Source organism: Entelurus aequoreus, linkage group LG07 (assembly GCF_033978785.1).
Source record: "Entelurus aequoreus isolate RoL-2023_Sb linkage group LG07, RoL_Eaeq_v1.1, whole genome shotgun sequence".
Taxonomy (NCBI): domain Eukaryota; kingdom Metazoa; phylum Chordata; class Actinopteri; order Syngnathiformes; family Syngnathidae; genus Entelurus; species Entelurus aequoreus.
The window spans coordinates 47029518-47056067 of record NC_084737.1 but is presented as its reverse complement, the minus strand read 5'-3'; the positions used below and the strand labels follow the sequence as shown (position 1 = coordinate 47056067).

At 38.8% G+C, this 26550-nt stretch overlaps 1 protein-coding gene across 4 annotated transcripts in view; it reads right to left on the bottom strand.

Annotated features, from left to right (window-relative positions):
- LOC133653931 (cyclin-dependent kinase 17-like) overlaps positions 1-26550 on the bottom strand; it is a 115999-nt gene that overhangs the window by 27731 nt on the left and 61718 nt on the right. For all 4 annotated transcript variants that reach the window (XM_062053774.1, XM_062053775.1, XM_062053777.1 and 1 more), the window contains one exon: positions 2706-2831. In XM_062053774.1, the coding sequence (XP_061909758.1) occupies positions 2706-2831 (126 nt within the window). The remainder of the gene's footprint in view (positions 1-2705; positions 2832-26550) is intronic.

Below are 26550 nucleotides of genomic sequence, written 5' to 3'. Positions count from 1 at the left end.
TTGTATTCTATGTACAATCTATTCCTAGTAACCTATGCTATTTATGACATACTCCATTTATCAAATTTTCTATTATTAAATACATGCTATTGTTCTTGGGGTGCTCATTGGGCTAAATCTGGGACCTCGGGTACTAAATTGTGTGCCATCTCATGTGTCTCTTTTGTGCTGGTATGGCAAAGTTCCTTGAATCCTTGTAAAGGAGGAATTATCTCATTAGGTTGCACAGATGTACTATGTGTGTAAACAAATAAGACACATTTATATGCAGAACAAATATGAGCTTCATAGTCAGCTGCAATAATGTGTGTCAAAATGTAAGTATGTTACATAAATCAGTATGTTCTGTGAATTCTGTATTACTTTTGTATTAGCAGTTTCTAGTATTCCTTTCATTTTTAAACATTGTTTTGTTTCCTGAAGTTTATTCCTTATTCTGTTTTCGTGCCTGTCTTGAGGGTGTCCTGGTGTGTAATCCAAGTCATGGTGACACATCTGCTAAATTATTGATCCACCTATGACAGGGGTCGGCAACCCACGGCTCCAGAGCCGCATGCTGCTCTTTGACCACTCTGATGCGGCTCAGCTGCATACTTGCCGACCACCCCGATTTTTCGGGAGGTTTCCAGATTTCAGTGCCTCTCCCGGAAATCTCCCGGGACAAACATTCTCCGATTTTCACCCGGACAACATTATTGAGGACCTGCCGTGATGGCACTGCCTTTAACGTCCTTTACAACATGTCGTCGCGTCCGCTTTTACACCATGCTATCTGCGTGCCGGCCCGGTCACATGTTGTATGTGGCCTCTGCTTACTGTAAGTGATTGCAAGGCATACTTGTTCAACAGCCATACAGGTTACACTGAGGGTTGTCATATAGACAACTTTAACACTCTTACTAATATGCACCACACTGTGAACCCACACCAAACAAGAATGACAAACACATTACGGGAGAACATCTGCACTGTAACACAACATAAACACAACAGAACAAATACTCTTCCGGGCTACATTATACACCCCCGCTACCACCAAACACCGCCCCCCCAACCCCGCCCACCTCAACCGACGCACGGAAGGGGGGGGGTTTTGGTGGTAGCGGGGGTGTATAATGTAGCCCGGAAGAGTTAGGGATGCATGGGATTCTGGGTATTTGTTCTGTTGTGTTTATGTTGTGTTACGGTGCGGATGTTCTCCTGAAATGTGTTTGTCATTCTTGTTTGGTGTGGGTTCACAGTGTGGCGCATATTAGTAAGAGTGCTAAAGTTGTTTAAACGGGCACCCTCAGTTTAACCTGTATGCCTGTTGAACAAGTATGCCTTGCAGTCACTTATGTGTGTCTGCAGAAGTTGCATACAACATGTGACTGGGCTGGCAAGCTGTTTGTATAGGTTGTAGAGGGCGCTAAAGGCAGTGCCATCATATCACGCCCTTATTAATATTGTTTGTGTGAAACTCAGCAGACATTCGAGAGAATAGATGCTCTGAAATTTGTGAGTCTCCCGGAAAAATTGTGAGGTTTGGTAAGTGTGATGCTGACAAGCGGCATTCATATAAAACTCGCGGGCCGCACTATCATTACATTTTCATATTAAGGTACGGGCCGCGTGTCTGAGACCCCTGGTTTATACATAGCACAAAGCAAAAAAAAACTTTATATGCAGTGTTATTTCATTTTAAATTTCAAAAGTTTTGTGGCTCCCATTGTTTTCTTTATTTTGTGAAACGGGTCAAAACGGCTCTTTGAGTGGTAAAGGTTGCCGACCCCTGACCTATGACATCAAGTAAGAACAGCAGCCTGAAATAAGTCGAAGTCGCACACAAGTGGGCAGCGCTACTCATGTCTGTGACGTTGTAAAAACGTCTCAACTACAGGATATCAGCCTGGCCACCTTCTTCTCAGCCACTGTAAACCTTCTTTCTCCCCTCGCAAAGCTCACTTCAAAGATTTTTCCCTTTCATCTCAGCAAGGCTCTTGCAAACTATCTGCGTCATTAAAGCGCTTCAAACGGGGAGCCAGCGGCAGGGCACTGGTCTTGCTCGATAATAACAGGAAAGTGGATGATGGTAGGCTGGTCCTTTATGATTTCCCATTGAATATCAATGCTTTTGGTAAAAGGTGTTACGTAAAATGTAAAGTAGGATGATGTTAAGGAAAGAGAATGAGTCCGTTCACATGTGAATGAAACGAGGGGAGGACTGTTTGTCTCTAAGGAGTAGCTCATGTGCTACCCAAATAAAAATCTGAGTGAAAAGAGCAGTATTAATTCAGTAGCAACACAATGGAGCATAAAGGGATACTCTGCATATTCATGAATATCTTCCCATCCCTCCCCATCCTCCACCGCCTCTCTCACTGTGTAAAGCAACACCCGCCCCCCTCACTCAACTCCCCCAATTAATACCCATAATGCTCTTGGCCTGGATACGTAACAGAATCATTCATCCCTCTACTGAGCCATTGTTAACTGTAAGCCAGAACACAGTGGGCATTTAAAATAAAATAAGATTATGTACCGTACGTGTGTTTGCTGTGTGTGTATATTTTAAAGGTATTGTGCAATTAAATACCCACGTATCAAAACACCATAACTCTTGCTGTGAATGTACCTGAGCAGATGTCACTCGTGCAGCAGACCAAAAAAAGGTGCATCTGCTTAGCACACAAACAAACAGATGTAAACACACACGCACTACTGACCAATGAAGCGCGTCGTAGCCTGCGGCTCATGGGCTTGTCAAAGGGCGGGCTGTTCATGGCAAACTTCTCTAAGTAGCCCTCCGGTAGCCTGATGTCAGCTGGGAGAGACAGACGTTTGTTTATGTCCTGAAACAGACAAAAGAAAAGAAAGATAGCCTGTTGTCAGTGCAACCACATGGTAATTACAAAATATTCCATTTTTCTTTTCCAAGATTGTTTTTTTTTCTCCCTCAAATGATTAATGAAAGAGTGTTGTGTGTAGCGGCAAAACAAACAACAGTCCATTTTGATGGATACATGATCAATGATTCCATGTTATACGATGTCAAAAAATGTACATAAAACATTTGACGTTTTTTCCACTCAAACATTTTAGACATTCTCAATTACAAGAAAAGATGACAATACTTTTTCTGTTTAAAAAAAATAAATGTATTCAATTAAACATACAAACATGTTATTTCCAATGGCGGAAAACATTTTTTTACATTCCTATCGTTAAAACGTCTTTTTGACATTTTAAAATATGAAATGTAGATATGGCTACTTTTCACCAATACGGTATATACTGTGAGTCCCTGGTAAGCGATACCGGTTCTCAACAGTACCAATTTTCCATACTTTTGTGTTAGTTGATAAATGTTGATTGTTTAATAATAAAATGTAACTTTTAAATGTAACATTTAAAAATGAGCTGGTTATGATAACTGTTTTGTTCAGTTGTTATATCATGTCTTTTTTTTTTGCTGCGGTATATTTAATTAGTATTTATTTTGTAATCAGCATGACCTATGCCTTGATAATAATATCTGTGATTAACACATAGTTTAATGTGACAAGGTTTATCCTGTTAAACTCTAAGTAGGTTAAGTATAATTATTAAATATGATTAAAATCAAGAGTAAGACAACAAATGTGTCTTGTGTATTTCACACAATTAATGATTCAGTGTTAATATTTGAGTGGGCTCAGGTTTCTCCGTAGTAGAAAAGTTGGGGTCCAAGGTCAAAAAGGTTAAGAACCACTGGACTGTGGCGAATTGCCTAGCTAGGAAGTAGCATTTGCCATTAAGTTGAATGTGCCAGTCTTGTGTAATGTAGCACCCTACAAAATCTTTATACTGTTAGTATTTTACTTATCACACCAGCTGTGTTGTACATGCATCCTAATTGTAGTTTTTATTATCAAATTTGGAGGTGTTGAAATAGCCATGCAAAATAGCTAATGCTAATCAGTAGCGTGTATATGGCGAAGCCAATGTAAGTTAGCATCGAACTAGCGCATGTTAGAAAAGTAGATCTTCGCTGTATGTTCAAACATTTTCTATTAGGCATTCTTGCTTTGTTGTCATGGAAAATTAGAACATAACCTAGATGTAGTCCGACTGAGTCCACTCTGATTGCTGCTTGAGTGATTGTTTCTTCACCAAGTGTTTGAGCCGGTGTTTAGTCTTCGGGGCGTCACGTGCCACAAGTGCCGAAAAAGGGCAGCGCTTGATTGACATGAATCGATACTGGGTATTACTGATGGAATTCGGTCGGTGCCTATAAAAATACAGAATTCGGTATTCATCCCTAATTATATATAACCTACAGTAACAGTAAGCATATTATACACTTCTCGTCAAGTGAAGGTTTCTTATACAATAAACAAAAACCAACTAAACCCCACATGAGCTGGCACTTGGCGAGGGGGAAAGGAAAAATTTCCTCTAGAGAGGAAATCTCAGACTGAACTCATGCTCTGTGGTGATTCATCCTTCTAACGACAAAGTTTTTCTGACTCTTCAACATTAATTTAATATAGCATTTTAAACAACTATTATGAAAATATGACACAAAAATTTACTTCCATTTAAAGTTACTTATTACTGCAAAGTATAATGATAAAAAAAGCTATATTCTTCACTACTTATCATTCTATTCCCTTATATTCCATTATGAATCTTGTTTATCAATTGTCTTTATTGATCAGCATGGAGAAATCTTGTGATTTCATTCTGCCCTATGACTTCCACATTAACAGAATCGCAAACGGAATGACAGAGTTGGTCAGTAAACACGGAATCTACTGTTCAACGCGGAATATCACAGAAATTGACAAAAATGTGAGTGAAATGCTGTCATTGTAAGAAGACGAAACGTTTGTCTGTGGAAATCATGTGTCTGGGAACACTAATTCGTCTTTGAAACATTCAACTGCACAGACTCGCAAAAAAAAATGTAGAGACAGCCAATTGAAACACTGACTAATAGGGGTGTGGGAAAAAATCAATTCGAATTCGAATGACGATTCTCACGTTGTGCGATTCAGAGTCGATTGTCATTTTTAAAAAATCTATTTTTTTTATTAATTTTTTAATTTAATTTAATTTTTAAAAAAATTAATTAATCAATCCAACAAAACAATACACAGCAATACCATAACAATGCAATCCAATTCCAAAACCAAACCCGACCCAGCAACACTCAGAACTGCAAAAACAGAGCAATTGAGAGGAGACACAAACACGACACAGAACAAACCAAAAGTAGTGAAACAAAAATGAATATTATCAACAGTATCAATATTAGTTACAATTTCAACATAGCAGTGATTAAAAATCCCTCATTGACATTATCATTAGACATTTATAAAAAAAACAAAAAACAACAATAGTGTCACAGTGGCTTACACTTGCCTCGCATCTCATAAGCTTGACAACACACTGTGTCCAATATTTTCACAAAGATAAAATAAGTCATATTTTTGGTTCATTTAATAGTTAAAACAAATTTACATTATTGCAATCAGTTGATAAAACATTGTCCTTTACAATTATAAAAGCTTTTTACAAAAATCTACTACTCTGCTTGCATGTCAGCAGACTGGGGTAGATCCTGATGAAATCTTATGTATTGAATGAATAGAGAATCGTTTTGAATCGGGAAAAAATCGTTTTTGAATCGAGAATCGTGTTGAATTGAAAAAAAAATCCATTTTGAATTGAATCATGACCCCAAGAATCGATATTGAATCAAATCGTGGGACACCCAAAGATTCACAGCCCTACTGACTAAGTCTGTGGACAAACTTTGAAGCTAAAGCTAGCTAGAACAACCCATAAACCCGCAACACATCACATCTCTTTTATGTTGCACAAAGAAAAAATCCTAGTTTGTGAACCCGTTCTTAAACAATGGCAATAAAAAAATATTCTGATTCTGATCTGGTTGTGTTGTTGTGACGAACATAATCAATGCAAGCTTAATGTAACCGTAACTTCAGAATTGGGATGTAGCAATATAAAAATGTCATATCATGGTTATCATTATTATCCCCCTATTGTTGAATGTCCTAAAAAAGTATTTATACACACTCTGAAATCTTTTGACCATAAATAACTAAAATAAATACACAGTGTAAACACAATATTTCTTATGCTTCACTGATAGTGTTTTAGTCTTAGTATTGTATCTGTTTTAATGGCTTTTATTTTTTTTGTTTCTAAATGAAAAGTATGTAACAAATAAAATCTATTATTCTCTTTTATTATTTCTGGCGGGCGTTGTGGCATCCTACTCTGTTCAGCGTCCTTGAACACATCTTAAAAACTCATCCGTCTTGTATTCCTCGGAATATAAAATGATCACTCTGTTTAAGAAAGCACAACTTTTTAGGTTCAATGTACACAATTGAAATAGCTTAGTTGCTCAGACAGCATGTTTATATAAGTTTAGATTGGGGTATGTTGTTTCAAAATAGGGAAATACATAAATGTGTATTGTTTTCATGTTAGCATTTAAGTTACAGTCGCGAGCTGCCACCAGTCAGTCCATTAGTTTTAAAAGTGCAGTTAACAATACATTTTTCGTAATTTTATGTTGTTTTTTTTAAGAATTTTACAGCAGTTATGATTAATATAACAGCTGGTTACAAAAATATTATACTTTGACTTAGAATCATGGTCAACATTGTCCAGTGATGCATTGCACCAATAAATGTAATGTATTATTACAGACATTTTATCAAATAAAACAGAATATGGAAAGAAAGAAAAGAACAGATTTCATAGGGCCCTACTATTGCCTCATAGTGCAGTTCAAACACCCACTTAAAGCTGGGGTGACTAAGTTATAGTCTTCAACAAAAACAAGAAAAAACAGTCATACCAGTATAATACAGTATATCCTTTCTGAAAAAATTGTACGTCTGCATTTTGTCTGTGGCTCAAAATTAAGTATTTTAGTAAATAAAACCCCAGAAGACAAAATAATTTGTCTTTGTGGCGATCAACCCCTCCAAATCCAACCACAGGATTTAAAGAAAGGAGGGATGAGCAGAACCAACGAAGGAGCCTCCTCATTGGGTGACACGATACACAGTGAAGTGCATGCATGGTGTGACCTTGTTTTCAGTAAAGCATGGCAGCCGAACACCCACCTGAAATGATCGCAATACCTGTGCTTGCTGTTAGAGCATATACTGCAAAAAACGCAAATAGAGAAAATCGGCAGAAGAAAAGAAAGTCGCAGTACGTCTAAAAAAAACAAAGAAGAGCCAAAACTTGAATACATATAGTTCCGGCGTATTCAAGATGGGCCTTGCTGGCCAGTGTCGGACTAACTTTGGACACGCAAGTGGCTGTTTTCCTTCTAGACAGGTGATCTAATCCTCCATGTTCCTATATTTTGTGTGTATCCTTTTGCGTGGCGATGTGCGTTACCGATAGTCTGCAACAAAATACGAACGAGGGGATCCTTCAATGCAAGTTCAGACTGTCAACAACCTATGTGTGTGCACGTACAGCTCTCATGCACGATTTTGTGTACTTCCAGAGAGGAGGAGACTGGGAGGGACAATCAGCGAGGTGTGCAGAGTGGGTGGGGGTGGGATTTACAGTTTGAATTCTGCCTGGTGACACAAGATTCAAGTACCCCAACTTTAAGCAAACATTGTTGTTTGTCCAATAAATGGCGAGATGTGGATGAGCATATACTGCTAATATGAACATTATTTTAATTGTGAAGCCCTGGTAATAAAAATGTTTGTGTGTTTGAGTATTTAACAGAGATTTTTGACATTTTGTAATCTTCCCCGATCAAACTGAGTTGGCTATTATTGGTCAATCCATGTATAAACCAACCAACTGTTCTGCCACATTTAATGGACAAAACTTTATGTGACGATTGATAATTATGATTATGTGACAATTTCACAACAGTAAATTCAACTTCTCTCCATGTTTCTGATGATTATTCACATCAACACTCATTCTATGCTGGCTTTTTTTGCAAGCACACATTTGTATGGGGCTCTGTACTGCTCAGTAATGTTATCAAAACCAGCGAAGTGAAAGTGACAGCTGAGCATAGCGCGGCCTCAAAGCAGCCTTGGAAGGCAGCAGGCCGAGTGCATTGTGGTTGTTGTAGGTTTATTTATTCTTATTAATTATCACTGATTAAAAAAATTGATGCTCCTTTATAGTGTTGATGCTGCTTTTCGAAATGAAATGGAATCAGTTTGCCTCATTTGTCATGTGCAGTAAATAGCTAGCGACACCCATGGTGTACCGCGCCTTCCGCCCAAATGCAGCTGGGATAGGCTCCAGCACCCACCGTGACCCCGAGTAGGACAAGCGGTAGAAAATGAATGGATGGATGGACCAAGGATGGAGATGTTCACTGTTGGTTTTTGTGTGTGTGTGTGTGTGTGTGTGTGTGTGTGTGTGTGTGTGTGTGTGTGTGTGTGTGTGTGTGTGTGTGTGTGTGTGTGTGTGTGTGTGTGTGTGTGTGTGTGTGTCTGTTTGCAGGATTATTGCAAAACATAGGCAGGGCCATGCATAAAAATACTATCACATATCTGACCCAGGAGTCGCATGATTTTACTCCGGGAGGGCTGCGGAACACTATCTGGAACCAGAAATGTTTTCCACCATGTTAATTGTAAAAAAAATGTCTAATTGCAATACAGCACAAACAAATCTGTATGAGAACAAATTTGTTGATCATCTTAAACCTGAAAAAAGTACATTTGAACTGACCAAGTATATAGCATAGGTATTGCACACACTATTCTTACGGCAGCTCGCCCAGTCAATGCCACAGGTATCATCAGATTTATGAATGGCTGCTAAAATTGTATGTGAACTGCATTCATGTCTCAGGTATGAAAGACCAGAGAAAGGCTACTACATGAGACTTGAACCAGACTAATTTTCCAACTACATTTTTGGCAGAATGACAAAGTTCCAGACGTCATCTGGAAGACATCTGCTCTGGTCTTTTTGTGGCTTTCTTCTCATCCTAGCTGTTCTCTTCTGCTCAAGCACTGAATAGAAACTGGGCTCACTTTCGATGAACCATTTTTATGACAGCTTGTAAGTGAAACTAAATTATGTCTGCATACTTAAATTTAGGGATTAAGAACATATCTGTAACTAAGGCAAATTCCCACTAATCGCCTCGAATGTTGTATACATGAAGGACGTGTTCAGGGATAAAGTGCCGATCACACGTTGTTTCCATGGCAGCAGGGGCTGGCTGGCACAGTCCCAACAGCCCCCCGTTGTATATATGTTTGTACTCTGTATGAGATATTATATGTGTGTTAAATGAGAAGTTGTGTGAGTGTGTGCCAGAAGATAAAAGACAGAAGGGAAAGTAGCCTTTACAATGGCTAGCATAATTACACTCATTATCAGTACAAGCACACTCCACAGTATGACTACACACCCTTAGCAAATACACTCATATACATATATAACACTGCCCGGAAATGCTCGGCAGACTACATCAAAACACGGAAAGCAAAACAAGCTAAACATGCACATGACAGAGAGACTTTGACCTCTGTGATTTACACAGCTTGAAGCATTAAAGAGTGCAGATAACGAGAGCAAACCCTGCCACAAACACAATCCTCCCTGATGGTAACACCATTTTTAATAAATATAGCCATATTGGATGCAAGGCCACAGATCTTGCCATCGCCATACTTTCTGTTAAATAGACACAAGCTTACAAAGACCAACGTTCATGCCCCTCTTACTCACTGGTGTTGAATGAATACAGATCCCCACGCAATCACGCGTGCGCCTATACTCACAATGCAGAACAGCTCTAGTAGCTCCCTCATTGTCCTCCTTAAACGTGTCTTTCTATAATGCACTCACACACGAGCGTTTTGCCCCATGCACATCTCTCTGCTGCCACATGACCGCACGCACACAGTGTGCCAGAGCGAGACCACGGTGCCATCCACATGCTCAGCCAGAGAGAGGGAGAGAGAAAGAGAGAGAGAGAGAGGGGGGCAGGACAAAAAAAGTAGGCGAGGGAGGAGGGAGTGAGTGAGTAGGAGGAGAGGAATGGACAGATTCCTGAGAGGAGAAAGGCAGTAGGGGGAAGGGGGACTGGAAGGGGCAAGCTCTGAGGAGACATTGTTTTTTCCTCTTTGGCTGCCTGTCATCTTGTCCTCCATCTATCTTTTCCCCTCTTGCATCATCTGCATCCCATTCATCTAGATTATCTTAATTGTTACTAAAATTATTAATATTTTCTTTATTATTTCCTCCCTTTAGCACGTTCCCTCCACGCCACCCCCCGTCTCTTTCTGGTAAACATGGTCTAAATTAGCCCCGTTCACAGCAGACACAGGCAGTAGCATGTGTGTCCAGAGGCATTTCCCACAATACTGCTGTGCTCACCACTCTCCAGCTTCTTTAAACAGACACGCACAGACACAGTGTCTGACAACACGACATGAGCTCAGATAGTGTTAATGTATGAAGAACCTAATCACATCTACAGCGTACAGATACGCTCTTGTGTACGGATAACTCACCACAAACAGCAATGAAAAATCATGTTTTAGTTAAATTTTTGCTGTGTGTGGCATCCTTCTGGTGAATCTGTTCAATCTAATCAGATTCACAGAAATCAGAAATGTCTATCTTCTGATCTAAGAGTTGGGCTGGACTGCTTAGTTACCCATGAATCCTGACTCATCATTTTATCAAGACAATTTACACATTTATATGCACCCCAGGGAAGGCCCTTTTCCATCTCATTTTGCACAGAACCCACCGTCAAACACATTTAGGATGAACAAGAACAAGCATTGCGTGCCAAGAATTCAAAGTAAGGATGTTCCAATCAGGGATTTATGCTGCTGATTCCAATACATTTCATCAATGACTGAGATAGGCTGATAACAATACTAATCATTAGGGGTGTAACAATTAATATATCGATTCATATTCCTTAGATTCCAGGGTTTCCGCAGCGATTTGTTGTTAAGGCGGATGCCTTAACAACAAAGAGCCACCGCCTAAACTAACGTCTTAACAAGATCTCCAGCCACACGTGCGCATTTAAAAAACTATCTCTGTCCCCAAGCAAACGCATACACTGAGTGTCATACGCATGCCAAAATACTAGGGCCGCTGTAGCCTAGGACTTAAGACCATTTTAGCCAATCAGAAACATCCAAAAAGTAATTTCCGGAGGCGGCATATAGCAAAAATGGCGGATCACAGCAAGAAAGAATTATATATGTGGACTGACAGAGGAGTAGAGCTACTTTTAAGCATCATTTTGGAGTTTAAAGTTAACAAAACTCAACAAAGTGTTGACTGGGAAACTTGCCAGTCCAAGTATGGTGACATCCTTACCCTATTTTTGGAACGGTATGGACTTGGAGGGACATCTGAGGAATTTCCTCATCGGAAAGAGGACATCACAAAAACAACTATCGACACTAAACTGAAAGCGATTCGTGGAAAGTACAGACAAGCTGTCGACGCAGGTGGAAGAAGTGGTTACGGTAGAGTTGTTTTGCTATACTTCGAACTATGCAAGCAGATCTGGGGCGGTTCTCTATCAACTACATCCATTCAATTTGGAATAGAAACATCAGATATTGACACAAGCTCTCACAGGAGTTCGGATTCTCCATTCACCCTTGACAGCCTGGTCACAGACAAAGATATGCCGAATGACGTACAAACCCCGTTTCCATATGAGTTGGGAAATTGTGTTAGATGTAAATATAAACGGAATACAATGATTTGCAAATCCTTTTTAACCCATATTCAATTGAATGCACTACAAAGACAAGATATTTGGTGTTCAAACTCATAAACTTTATTTTTTTTTTGCAAATAATAATTAACTTAGAATTTGATGGCTGCAACATGTGCCAAAGTAGTTGGGAAAGGGCATGTTCACCACTGTGTTACATCACCTTTTCTTTTAACAACACTCAATAAATGATTGGGAACTGAGGAAACTAATTGTTGAAGCTTTGAAAGTGGAATTCTTTCCCATTCTTGTTTTATGTAGAGCTTCAGTCGTTCAACAGTCCGGTGTCTCCGCTGTCGTATTTTACGCTTCATAATGCGCCACACATTTTCGATGGGAGACAGGTCTGGACTGCAGGCGGGCCAGGAAAGTACCCGCACTCTTTTTTTACAAAGCCACGCTGTTGTAACACGTGCTGAATGTGGCTTGGCATTGTCTGGCTGAAATAAGCAGGGGCGTCCATGAAAAAGACGGCGCTTAGATGGCAGCATATGTTGTTCCAAAACCTGTATGTACCTTTCAGCATTAATGGTGCCTTCACAGATGTGTAAGTTACCCATGCCTTGGGCACTAATGCACCCCCATACCATCACAGATGCTGGCTTTTGAACTTTGCGCCGATAACAGTCTGGATGGTTCGCTTCCCCTTTGGTCCGGATGACACGATGTCGAATATTTCCAAAAACAATTTGAAATGTGGACTTGTCAGACCACAGAACACTTTTCCACTTTGCATCAGTCCATCTTAGATGATCTCGGGCCCAGAGAAGCCGGCGGCGTTTCTGGATGTTGTTGATAAATGGCTTTCGCTTTGCATAGTAGAGCTTTAACTTGCACTTACAGATGTAGCTACAAACTGTATTTAGTGACAGTGGTTTTCTGAAGTGTTCCTGAGCCCATGTGGTGATATCCTTTAGAGATTGATGTCGGTTTTTGATACAGTGCCGTCTGAGGGATCGAAGGTCACAGTCATTCAATGATGGTTTCCGGCCATGCCGCTTACGTGGAGTGATTTCTCCAGATTCTCTGAACCTTTTGATGATATTACGGACCGTAGATGTTGAAATCCCTAAATTTTTTGCAATTGCACTTTCAGAAACGTTGCTCTTAAACTGTTTGACTATTTGCTCACGCAGTTGTGGACAAAGGGGTGTACCTCGCCCCATCCTTTCTTGTGAAAGACTGAGCATTTTTTGGGAAGCTGTTTTTATACCCAATCATGGCACCCACCTGTTCCCAATTAGCCTGCACACCTGTGGGATGTTCCAAATAAGTGTTTGATGAGCATTCCTCAACTTTATCAGTATTTATTGCCACCTTTCCCAACTTCTTTGTCACATGTTGCTGGCATCAAATTCTAAAGCTAATGATTATTTGCAAAAAAAAAAAATGTTTATCAGTTTGAACATCAAATAGGTTGTCTTTGTAGCATATTCAACTGAATATGGGTTGAAAATGATTTGCAAATCATTGTATTCCGTTTATATTTACATCTAACACAATTTCCCAACTCATATGGAAACGGGGTTTGTACAAGAGCAGCAAGATTCCAATGGAAGCAATCCACAATCTTCTGTGGTGAAAGAGAGAAGAGCTCTACTTCAGGTATGTGGGCGCTAACTTCATTGCTAGGGAGTAATATTGTTAAAAGGCAGATATATGTTGTATATCTGGGCATCGAAATATTTTTATATGAACTGCACTGCAATTACAAATGCTCTCAGATGACTACTTTCAACAATGTTGAAAGTGGGACAAAAATACTTGCTTTGGTATCAGAAGTCAAGATGGCCAGCAAATATTAAAGTTCAGCTGTTTTAGATGTATTTAAATAGGGTTGTAATAAAAATGCTTTGAGTAGTTTCTTGTAATAAATAACATTGTGTTAAGTAAAACTGCAGTTGCACTAAATATTATTTTTTTCTGTCAAAATTAAAATACCTCGATGAAGTGCTTTATTGGCACACATTGTTTCCCGACAATGTTGAGGGCCATTCGACATGTTGTAAATAACATGTCACTATCTTACACCTGGGCTAAATTGGGGTTATCCCAAATAATGTATTCATGATTATTGAATGTAATTTTGTAAAAATCCTTATAAAAATGATTTTTTTTTTTTACTAGGCAAAACTCAACAGCCAAAAGCAGGACAGACTAAAACGAAAACTTCCAATCGAGACAATGTTGCTGAATGCAGTAGAAGAAGACGTCCAGATAAAGAAGAGACTTCTGGACATGATGGAGACATCAGATAAGTGATCGTCTGACAATTTAGACAAACTAACGATGAGGTGGAGACGTGATGGCGACAGGCCTAGTTACACTGTTCCTTACACCCACCCACACCCTTCCCGTCCTGCCGCCTGTCCTGGGAGACGCCCCCTCCCTCTGGAGAGACACCACCTTAGCTAACAAATTTTCTGGGGGAAACACTGGATTCCAAAACATCGATCTGTGCTCGACAAGTTGGCCTTCCGGAAGGTAGTTATCGATCCAAGATCATTTTGAAAGAGAATCGATCATATTTATCGATACTAGAAAAAGGAAAACATTGGCTTTAAAGGGGAACTGGACCTTTTTTTATTTATTTTGCCCATCATTCACAATCCGTATGTAAGACAAGAACACACATTTTTCTTTTTAATGCATTAAAACTCGTAAATAAATGCGATCAAAAGTCTGCTTACAATGGAGTGTATGGGAGTTGCTCTATTCCGCTTATAAAGCGCTCTAAACAACATTCAAACATCTCCTTTAAAGGTTTTATATACACTCTGTAAGTATATGTAATGTAGTAACAGGCACATTTATAATAACATGTAATAGTTTGTATTTTGCTCCTTTTAATCATACGTGAGCGTATTAACTCTAAAAACACACAACACTCGCTTATTCCTTCGACAACATCACTAGCTGCGTTTCCATTGCAGTTTTTCGCAAAATAAATGCAATATTTCTAAAATGTCGACAAAGTACATTTGCGACTTGCAGGTGATTTCATTAAAAGGTGTTTTAAGTCATGAGTCGTAATTCTCGTAAAATCCCGTTCCACTCGACATCGTTCGGACATGTGGATCTTTTCGAGGCTGTGGGTCGGCCAGGCGGTCTCGCTTCTGACCGGTGCCAAGGCGGCACCGGTCAGAAGCGAGACCAAGACGACCTGACTGCCCTAGTTGTCTTGCATAATCATATTCTTCGCAAAGAAAAACGGGGGTGCAACAAAGCACAGGCTAAGCAATTTTTAAGGTTGTTCTCGCCCTTTTTGGGTTTAAATTGAATGCCAAAGTTGATCAACTTGTCGGATTATGCCTTCGTCCTTCTACTATACAGGTGAGAGGCATTATTTATGACCTAGAATAAACTTTCACGAGCTCAGAGGCGAGAAAGCAGCTCACCAGCCAATGTCAACATAGCCACACAAGCTAGTTAGCTCCCTCTGATCACAACGCCGCTATAGATAGTTCGTCTGCATTAGCACTTATAATGGCAATATCACTAATACTTTAACATTCAAGTCACAAAATGTAAATGGAGTATTGTTGGCGCTTTTTGGATGATTATTTAGAGGGCTTTATGGGTGGAATAGAGGACCGCTCATTGGTTCCATTGTAAGCAGACTTTTATTTACGTTTAATTTACGAGTGACAATGTATGTCACTCGTAAATATGTCGTCTGGTGTCTTATAATGATTGTGAACGATAGGCAAAATTCAAAAGAAAAGTGCAGTTCCCCTTTAAGAACGGCAGACTTTATATGAAGTTTAGCACTTTTAATGATAAGGTTGTTAAACTATGGCGACCGAAGACATCATACATTAATCGACAGGACATTGGGTGATGGGTTGCATGGAATTTGTCCCTTTGAAGGCGAACTGCACTCTTTCTATTCCCTCCTGCTACGGTCCAGCTGTGCCAAACATTAATATAAATCCATTTAATAAAGGCAAATACAAATAAGGCAACAAGAGAAGTATACCACCCTTCTCTTTTGTAAAAAAAAGTTTTGTACAACAGATATGGGCATCTACATCAACAATATGACTTGCCTGAGTGGCTGGAAAAGACAAAACAATAAATGTAAATAAAATAATAATAATAATATTAACAATATCACTAATACTTGGTTAATGTTCAAATCACGAAATGTAAATGGAGTATCGTTGGTGCTTTTTAAATGGTTATTTATCTAATTTTATGGGCGAAATAGTGGAACTTCCACTGGCTCCGCTGTAAGCGGACTTTTATTTACATTTATTTAATATTTAGAATGCATTAAAAAAAATCCATCCGTCGTCATGACTTTCTTTATGATTGTGAACGATAGACAAAATTCCCAAAAAAGTGCAGTTCCCCTTCAAGACATCAGACTTTATATGAAGTTTAGCACTTTGAATGATAAGGTTGTTAAACTGTGGGTTCCAAAGAGATCATACATGAATAGACACCGCATTGGGTGCTGGGGTGCAGGAAATTTGTCTGCTGCCGGTCATCTCCTAAATTGAGCAGCAGAAAGCAGCAGAAAGAAGAAGATTTTCTACCGATCACATGTATTAACTACATGTATTAACTACATTTTTCTATTTATTTATGGTGAGTGCCATTGACAGTTATACAAAATCAACTAAACTATAGTTCCTCATCCTCTCAATTGTCTGAGCAAAGAAAACAGTAACAAAACAAAATCAACTACTATCTGCTACTAATTTTAAATCATTTGGTTTTTGCCCTCAAAGTCCTTCTGTGCATAGAAAATTATTCCCGGAGTTTGTAAACATGAACGAAAACAATAAAACAATGATTTAGAGAAAACAAAAATATCGATCTGATTATTATTACTGATCATATACTGATACTATCCTTAATATCGACACCACCAATTTATGGCTCAATCCCATCGTCCTCTTACGTGTCTATACTGACTGCGACAATGCTGACACACTAACAGTTGTTGTTAAATTATCATCTCTCAAGCTTTTTATTAATCTACTTGTTAATTTCCTGTTAATCACTGCTTACTTTCTGCTGTAACACGTTTCCACTTCTTAAACTTAACTAAGCACTTAATTTTGGGTGTTGTTTAAACTTATGTTAGCTTAGCTATTAGCATGCTTGTGCCTGGCTTTCTCTTGGTGTGTAACATATTTAGCCTCATCCTCAAGTGATAATAATACTTGATAATGCTCCTTAAGATACTAAGAAATGCAGTTTATTTTCCGTAATGGAGATGATTAATATTAGTTTAGGGGAGCAGCTCCACACTGTGTATGGAAACATAATTAGCTGCTCGTCGCTTGTCAGTCAGAGAGGATTGACGTTTGTGATTGGCATCAAAAGGCATTATTCGGCAATGACTGATCACATTCTTTTTCCACAATCGTCCGATACAGATCCGTGGCTGATCGAGCAAGGTCCTCCTGTGTCTAGGGCAGGGGTGTAAAACGTACGGTTTGCTAAGTATAAAAATTAACCTAACATTTTTGAATGAAAGAAACAGCTGTTCTAAATGGGTCCACTGGATGTCGCAATAGCAATTCTTTGTAGATGATGCCACATATGTTAGTCGAGGAAAATGATCAAACTACATAAATAACATACTGTAATTTGATTTTGATATACTTTTTTTATCTTGATAGATTGAAAATGAACACCAATGATTTGACTGATTAACAATATCACATAATTTATTCAGAATATATAAATAACAACAAAGATAGAATACTATTAAATGCAACATGTAAGTGTAAAAAAACAACAACATTATGATTTGTACATTTTCAGAATGTGCTAGTTCTATTTTTAAACAAAGAAAACAATTTGATCTTGTCTTTATTTTTAAGTTATCGTGCCGTGATTTTACCAGTCCGGCCCACTTGGGAGTAGATTTCTCTCCACGTGGCCCCCGATCTAAAATGAGTTTGACACCCCTGGTGTAGGGACTTATTCTCTAAATTTGTAAACATTAACAAAAACAAAACATATATATATTTTGAGAAAATAAAAATATTGATTTAATCATTCTAGTATCGATCATATACAGTACTGACATTACCTTTGGTGCCCACTTACATGTTGTGTACTGACTGTGACAATGCTGACACACCAATAGTTGCTGCTCTATTATCCTCTCTTTAGACCAGCGGTCCCCAACCCTATTTGCACTAGGGACCAGTTTAATGTAGGCATTATTTTGTTTTTATTGAATGGCCTTCCACTTGTGGTAGATAAATAAAGCAACAATAAGTTAATGAAAAATACAACTAACCATAACGCTGAATTACTGGAAGCCTTAATTTTTAAATGTTTTTATTTCTCTTCTATGGGCCTGATGTTACCATCATAACATGAAGAAAGGTGGCCCTAAATTACCAAATTATACACCTAAATGAAAATAAATAATAAACTATGTGAGAATACAGAAAATAAGATCTTAAAGTAAGTTCTTACAACATACTAATTATATACAGTATGAGTTGACACAACTCTTGAATTTGTCCATGTTGGAAGTTAAAGGCCTACTGAAACCCACTACTACCGACCACGCAGTCTGATAGTTTATATATCAATGATGAAATCTTAACATTGCAACACATGCCAATACGGCCGAGTTAACTTATAAAGTGCAATTTTAAATTTCCCGCTAAACTTCTGGTTGAAAACGTCTATGTATGATGACGTATGCGCGTGACGTCAATAGTTAAACGGAAGTATTCGGACACCATTGAATCCAATACAAAAAAGCTCTGTTTTCATCTCAAAATTCCACAGAATTCTGGACATCTGTGTTGGTGAATCTTTTGCAATTTGTTTAATGAACAATGAAGACTGCAAAGAAGAAAGTTGTAGGTGGGATCGGTGCATTAGCGGCTGGCTGTAGCAACACAACCAGGAGGACTTTGACTTGGATAGCAGACGCGCTATCCGACGCTAGCCGCCGACCGCACAGATGATCGGGTGAAGTCCTTCGTCCTTCCGTCGATCGCTGGAACGCAGGTGAGCACGGGTGTTGATGAGCAGATAAGGGCTGGCTGGCGTAGGTGGCGCGCTAATGTTTTTATCATAGCTCTGTGAGGTCCCGTTGCTAATTCATCTTCAATGGCGTCGTTAGCAACAGCATTGTTAAGCTTCGCCAAGCTGGAAAGCATTAACCGTGTATTTACAGGTCCATGGTTTAATAGTATTGTTGATTTTCTGTCTATCCTTCCAGTCAGGGGTTTATTTCTTTTGTTTCTATCTGCATTTAAGCACGATGCTATCACGTTAGCTCCGTAGCTAAAGTGCTTCACCGATGTATTGTCGTGGAGATAAAAGTCACTGTGAATGTCCATTTCGCGTTCTCGACTCTCATTTTCAAGAGGATATAGTATCCGAGGTGGTTTAAAATACAAATCCGTGATCCACAATAGAAAAAGGAGAGAGTGTGGACTCCAATGAGCCAGCTTGTACCTAAGTTACGGTCAGAGCGAAAAAAGATGCGTCCTGCACTGCACTCTAGTCCTTCACTCTCACGTTCCTCATCCACGACTCTTTCATCCTGGCTCAAATTAATGGGGTAATCGTCACTTTCTCGGTCCTAATCGCTCTCGCTGCTGGTGTAAACAATGGGGAAATGTGAGGAGCCTTTCAACTTGTGACGTCACGCTACTTCCGGTACAGGCAAGGCTTTTTTATCAGCGACCAAAAGTTGCGAACTTTATCGTCGATGTTCTCTACTAAATCCTTTCAGCAAAAATATGGCAATATTGCGAAATGATCAAGTATGACACATAGAATGGATCTGCTATACCCGTTTAAATAAAAAAAAATCATTTCAGTAGGCCTTTAAGGAGATGTGTGTAGAATGTAAATTCCCCAGCAGCAACGTCCTTGGTATGCAGGAAGACATCAGTTTTTAACTTCAGCTTGGGAGGAACTTTGCCCTTGTCTTGTCGAGCATTTGCAGTGAGGGTGTTGTTCAGGAGCTCAGCTTTGTCTTCAGCTTTATTGAAGAGCTGTCCATTATCACTTTTCAGGGGAAAAACGGCAGATCTTTTGTTGCTATCAGTTACCGATTTGACCAACTTCCACCATTTCTCACTGTTGGCGTACTTGAGTTCCTGCTCCAGGTGCTGCGAGAACTGAATATGAACTCTACGTATGGTACGCTGACACTCAGATTTAGATTTCAGTTATAGGATTCATAGTACTCGTGTGCGGTTCTTTTGCCATCGTTTGGATTTGACAGCATCATGACATCTGCCATTTAACCATGGTTTATCACAGTATTTGTGTTTGGTAGTTCTGGATGGTATAAACAATTTTTATGGCATCACCAATGTTGTCTTTCACACTATTGCAGGCAGTATCAGCACTATAAGGCTTTGAAAGGAAGGACTTGTCAGTTTCAGATACAAAAGAGCGCATTCCATCCCAGTCAGCTTTGTCATACAGCCAGGTTTGCTTGTATTTGGAAGTCTGTCGTTAGCTACATCCATAACAACACAGGGGTCCCTTCCAATTCTGGTGGGAGTCATCTGCAAGTTGATGGAGGTGGTTGAGTACAGCAAAGTCGAATGCAGATTCACCAAGGACATCTGTCTTTTTGCTTCCTAGCCACTCTTCATGGTGGGCATTTAGGTCACCCAGAACAATAATTTCAGATACTGTATAGGGAGAAGCTCTTGGATAGTGTCAATGTGGTCTGAGATGACATCATAGATGTTGTCATCTGTAGAGGGCTGTCTATACACACAGAACATGAATAACATTCGGCCAGGTAGATAAATCTTCAGGCAGATTACTTCATGATGCAGACTTTCGTATTGAGGCATTCTGGAGGCAGTAAAGGCATCACTGTAGTAACCAGGCACAGCAAACAATTCACTATCAATCTTGCTATTCAAGAAGGTTTCTGATACGCAGAATATATTAGGTCGGGATCCAAGGAGAGAAAGCTCAAAGGATTCCCAGTTTGAGCAAAGACCTCTTATATTTGTGAAACATGCAACAAATCTTTTCAGGGATCAACCTGGGTTTGGGGAAGTGTCTCCACAGACGAATAATAAAATCATAGGATATAACATATGTAAAATAGCAATGCCGTAATCTTGGTCATTCGTTCCAGTATTTTTCATCATGTAGTCAATCCGTTTTGAGGCGCTATCATTTGGTAATGTGACAATAGGAAGTGGATGGATTGGGCAGTCAACCTGAACCAAATATAACCAGGGGCTGAAGCCATTTGCTCCTGGGACTGAAACAGGGTTTCCCCCTTTACAGCCTGTACGGATGCAAGCTGGGGTGTCATCCCTACAGGGAGCCTGGCCGACTAGAAGACAAGCTGCTAGCCTCCCCTTAGCATACTGCATTAAAGCTCTCCAAAGACATTTGTTTTTTAAAGGCCTACTGAAATGAAATTTTTTTATTTAAACGGGAATAGCAGATCCATTCTATGTGTCATACTTGATCATTTTGCGATATTGCCATATTTTTGCTGAAAGGATTTAGTATAGAACAACGTCGATAAAGTTTGCAACTTTTGGTCTCTGATAAAAAAAAACCTTGCCCCTACCGGAAGTACCGTGACGTTGCCAGTTGTTCACTCCCTCATATTTTCCTATTGTTTTCAACGCAGCTAGAGCGATTCGGACGATTACCCCATTAATTTGAGCGAGGATGAAAGATTCGTGGACGAGGAACGTTAGAGTGACGGACTAGAATGCAGTGAAATACATGTTTTTTTTCGCTCTGACCGTAACTTAGGTACAAGCTGACTCATTGGATTCCACACTTTCTCCTTTTTCTATTGTGGATCACGGATTTGTATTTTAAACCACCTCGGATACTATATCCTCTTGAAAATGAGAGTCGAGAACGCGAAATGGACATTCAGTGCATTTTATCTCCACGACAATACATCGGCGAAATGCTTTAGCTACGAGCTAACGTGATAGCATCGTGCTTTAACTGCATATAGAAACAAAAAAAATAAACCCCTGACTGGAAGGCTAGATAGAAAATCAACAATACTATTAAACCGTGGACATGTAAATACACGGTTAATGCTTTCCAGGCTGGCGAAGGTTAACAATGCTGTGCTAACGACGCCATTGAAGCTAACTTAGCAACTTAGCAACCGGACCGCACAGAGCTATGCTAAAAACATTAACTCTCCACCTACGCCAGCCAGCCCTCATCTGCTCATCAACACCCGTGCTCACCTGCGTTCCAGCGATCGGCGGAAGGACGAAGGACTTCACCCGATGCGTTTGGCGGCCCGGAGACGTGGGAAGTCAAGGTGAGGTCGGCGGCTAGCGCGTCTGCTCTCCAACAAAGTCCTCCTGGTTGTGTTGCTGTAGTCCGCTGCTAATACACCGATCCCACCTACAACTGTCTTCTTTGCCGCCTTCATTGTTCATTAAACAAATTGCAAAAGATGTCCAGAATACTGTGGAATTATGAAATGAAAACAGAGCTTTTTGTATAGGATTCTACGGGGTACCATAACTTCTGTTAAACTGACTTCGTCACGCGCATACGTCATCATACCACGACGTTTCAGCCGGATATTTCCCGGGAAATTTTAAATGTCACTTTATAAGTCAGCGTTTCTCAAAGTGTGGGGCTGGTGGGGAATAGAGACATGACAGGTGGGGCGCGAGGAACGGGAGGAAATTTCACTTTTATTTTTTTATTATTATATTCTTTGATTTTTTTTTTTTTACTATGCTTTCATTTTCTATACACACTGGAAATCACTTTGTGATTCTGTCTGTGAAATCCGCTATATAGATAAATGTAAATTACTTATTTTTCCTGTATGCTTTACATTTCTAGGTAGGAGCGAAAGTTTGACAGACAGCAACAGTAACTAATGGGGGCGGGGCTAAGCGGAAGCTTTGTGAATGGCGAGTCACTGTGCGAGGATTTGCTGTTTTGCAAATACATAAAAAATAGAGCCACTGCTGATGAGCTGTTCAATATAATGGACAGTTTCCTCAAAGAACACAACCTTAAATGGGAAAACTGTGTGGGCTTTTGCTCTGATGGCGCGCATGGCAAAGTCAAGAAACGGGCTGCAGGCTCTAATAAAGAGGGTTGCGCCAAATGCGCATTGGACACAATGTGTCATTCACCGGGAAACACTCGCGTCAAGGCAGCTCAGCCCTGAACTCAATGAGGTTTTAACAGTGGCAGTGTCAAGCCTGCAACCCCGATTTGAAAAGCTGTGCAGTGCAAAACAGGCTCATTGCAGCCACTAATGCTGGAGCACTGTAAAACTCATGTTCACTTGCCCTGTCCTCCTTTTTTTGGCAAAGATTGCAAAGTGGCACTTTTATTTTCATTTATTATTGAACTTGATGCAAGTTATTTGATTTATTATTGAACTTGATGCAAGTTATAACACTTTTATTTGATTTATTATTGAACTTGATGCAAGTTATAATAACACTTTTTTTGATTTATTATTGAACTTGATGCAAGTTATAACACTTTTGTTTTATTTATTATTGAACTTGATGCAAGTTATAACACTTTTATTTGATTTATTATTGAACTTGATGCAAGTTATAACACTTTTTGATTTATTATTGAACTTGATGCAAGTTATAACACTTTTGTTTTATTTATTATTGAACTTGATGCAAGTTATAGCACTTTTGTTTTATTTGTTATTGAACTTGATGCAAGTTATTTGATGTATTATTGAACTTGATGCAAGTTACAACACTTTTATTTGATTTATTATTGAACTTGATGCAAGTTATAACACTTTTTTTGATTTATTATTGAACTTGATGCAAGTTATAACACTTTTGTTTTATTTATTATTGAACTTGATGCAAGTTATAACACTTTTATTTGATTTATTATTTAACTTGATGCAAGTTATAACACTTTTTTTGATTTATTATTGAACTTGATGCAAGTTATAACACTTTTGTTTTATTTATTATTGAACTTGATGCAAGTTATAACACTTTTGTTTTATTTATTATTGAACTTGATGCAAGTTATTTGATGTATTATTGAACTTGATGCAAGTTACAACACTTTTATTTGATTTATTATTGAACTTGATGCAAGTTATAATACTTTTTTTGATTTATTATTGAACTTGATGCAAGTTATAACACTTTTTTTGATTTATTATTGAACTTGATGCAAGTTATAACACTTTTGTTTTATTTATTATTGAATTGATGCAAGTTATTTTATTTGATATTGAACTTGATGCAAGTTATACCACAGCTGCACAGTTATTTTATTTATTATTGAACTTGATTTTATTTTATGTTATTGAGTTTGAATGTATAAAACTTGATGTTACTTGATGTTCGATAAATTTGAAAATGTTAAGCTTGGCATTAGCGTTCTGTTGGGGCGATGGGGGCAGGTGGGGCTTGAAAACTCCCCCTTGTCCAAAGTGGGGGATGACAAAAAAAGTTTGAGAACCACTGTTATAAGTTAACCCGGCCGTATTGGCATGTGTTGCAATGTTAAGATTTCATCATTGATATATAAACTATCAGACTGCGTGGTCGGTAGTAGTGGGTTTCAGTAGGCCTTTAAATGTCTTTGTTATCTGATATGTTATATGTGATATGTCATTATCGAGGACAAGAGAGTTGACATATAATACAACTAGAAGTACTTGCAATTTTTTCCAATGGATTTCTATTTCTATTCTAAAAGTGGTATTCATATTTCATGCAATGATACACTAACTTAAGAGGCACTAGCACTTGAACTTGCTAGGCCAAGAGAGATGTGTATTTTCTTCCTTCAGTGCACTTGTTATATGCAACAATTTAGCACACTATAGCACTTCCCCATGCACTTGAACTACTGTAGTGACTTTATCCTGAGCTGATGTCATGCAGCAACCTATTGTTTACATGGGTCTCCATTTTATTTTATTTTTTTTATTGTATCTGAATCTGTGTATTTTATTGTATCGTTTGTCTGATGTTGGAGCTGTCTAACTTAACTTTTTATGGACAATTTGTTTATACCATCAACCTGCCGGGGAATGCAGATGGAAATTAGCCTAGAGTTTTTTTGTCACATAGATACAACAAATGGTGAATTCCTATCAGGAGTTGTATTATACATCTATGAACAAGCCTTGTGGTGTGTTCTAATTGGACAGGCAAAAGTGAAGTCAGAGAGAATGTGGTCGTTTATAAATTACTTAATGTTTTTGTGCGGCCCATTAGAAAATGTGTCACGGTCCAGTACGGTTGGGGACCACTGCTCTAGACACTTATTAATCTACTTGTTAATTTCCTGTTAATAGATGCTTACTTTCTGCTGCAACATGGTTCCAATTACACTGCTTAAACTTTATTAGGCACATATTTTTCTATTGTTTCAAGCGAGGTTAGTGGTTATCTTAGCTATTAGCATGCCTGCTCCTGCTTGCTCTTGATGTGTACCATGTTTAGCCTCATCTTAATACTAATGATACTTGATAATGATACTTAAGATACTAAGAAATGCAGTTTATTTGTCGTAATGGATGTGATTATTATTAACCTAAGGGAGTGTCTACACACTGAACAGTATATGGTGATACACGAATTGCTTGTCAGCAGGGGGACAAAAAATAAATACATTAGCCAGAGGGGATTGCCGTTTGTGATCGGCATTGAAAGGCATTAATCAACAATGACGATCAGGTACTTTTTCACTAAAATCGGTGGATTTTGATTGGTGGTTGATCGATTGGGACATCCCTACTTCAAATCGATTCAGTTCTACTAAATACGGGGTGTGAGGAATGTCGTCCCTCACCACATCGCACTGCGAAGTTTGCACCTTCATTCTATTGCGTTTTATTTTATTTTTGTAAGCATATTCTATGTATTTTTTGGGCGAAATTAAGGATTTACAAGACTAAAAATGTTTAAATGAACCTAAAATATCAATACTATACTGTATTGGCCACTACATGAGACCAAACCAATCACAGTGTGCTTTTCAGTATCGTGGCCACTAATTGGCTCAGCGTCAGCAACATTACTATATTGTTTAAATGAGTGTAAATGTGACTGTGGGTGTTATTTCCTGTCCAGAGGTCACTCATGATGTTGAAAAAAACATATTTATAATGTTGTAAACAGGTTTTTTATGATGTATGAAAATATTCAACTTACAATGAATAATTCATAGTACGCGGATATTCATCTACTACGATCAGGCCCGCAACGGATCAACAGCAATAAATAAGGGATTACTGTATGTTATTACCTACGCCTGGCGTTTAACTAATTGGGCACAATGGCAGATGGCACTTTATCTACTTTGTGCTTCTACTTGGGGGTTGGTGACAATTTGGGGTTTGTACAGACAGTCAATATGGAGTCTCTTTCATGTATAAGCACAGTGGGGGGCACACATCTGTGTTGGAGCCATGCATCTTTTAAAACCAGAAATGTATCACTGAATTAACGTAAATTAGACCTACGATGATTTTCATCTTTTCTGATTTATGAATGTTGTTACTATGTTGGATACTCGTGTTTAAACAATGCAAAAGTGTCACATCATAAGGTTCATGCATTTGGGTGTGAGCTAACACGCAGTTTTGGATGCCTATGTCCGCAGTATTTTGCAGTTTGGCTACGTTGTGACACTACACTGAGATTAACGTACTTCTTTGGACATTAATTAAAGCCCTCAGCCATAACAGGAGCTCCCCTCTCTGCTATGAGGAAACACAATAAAGGTAGGATAAATAATTATTTTTCATCTAATTGTGGCATGTGCATATGCGTGCAATATGCTGTGACATAAATACTGCT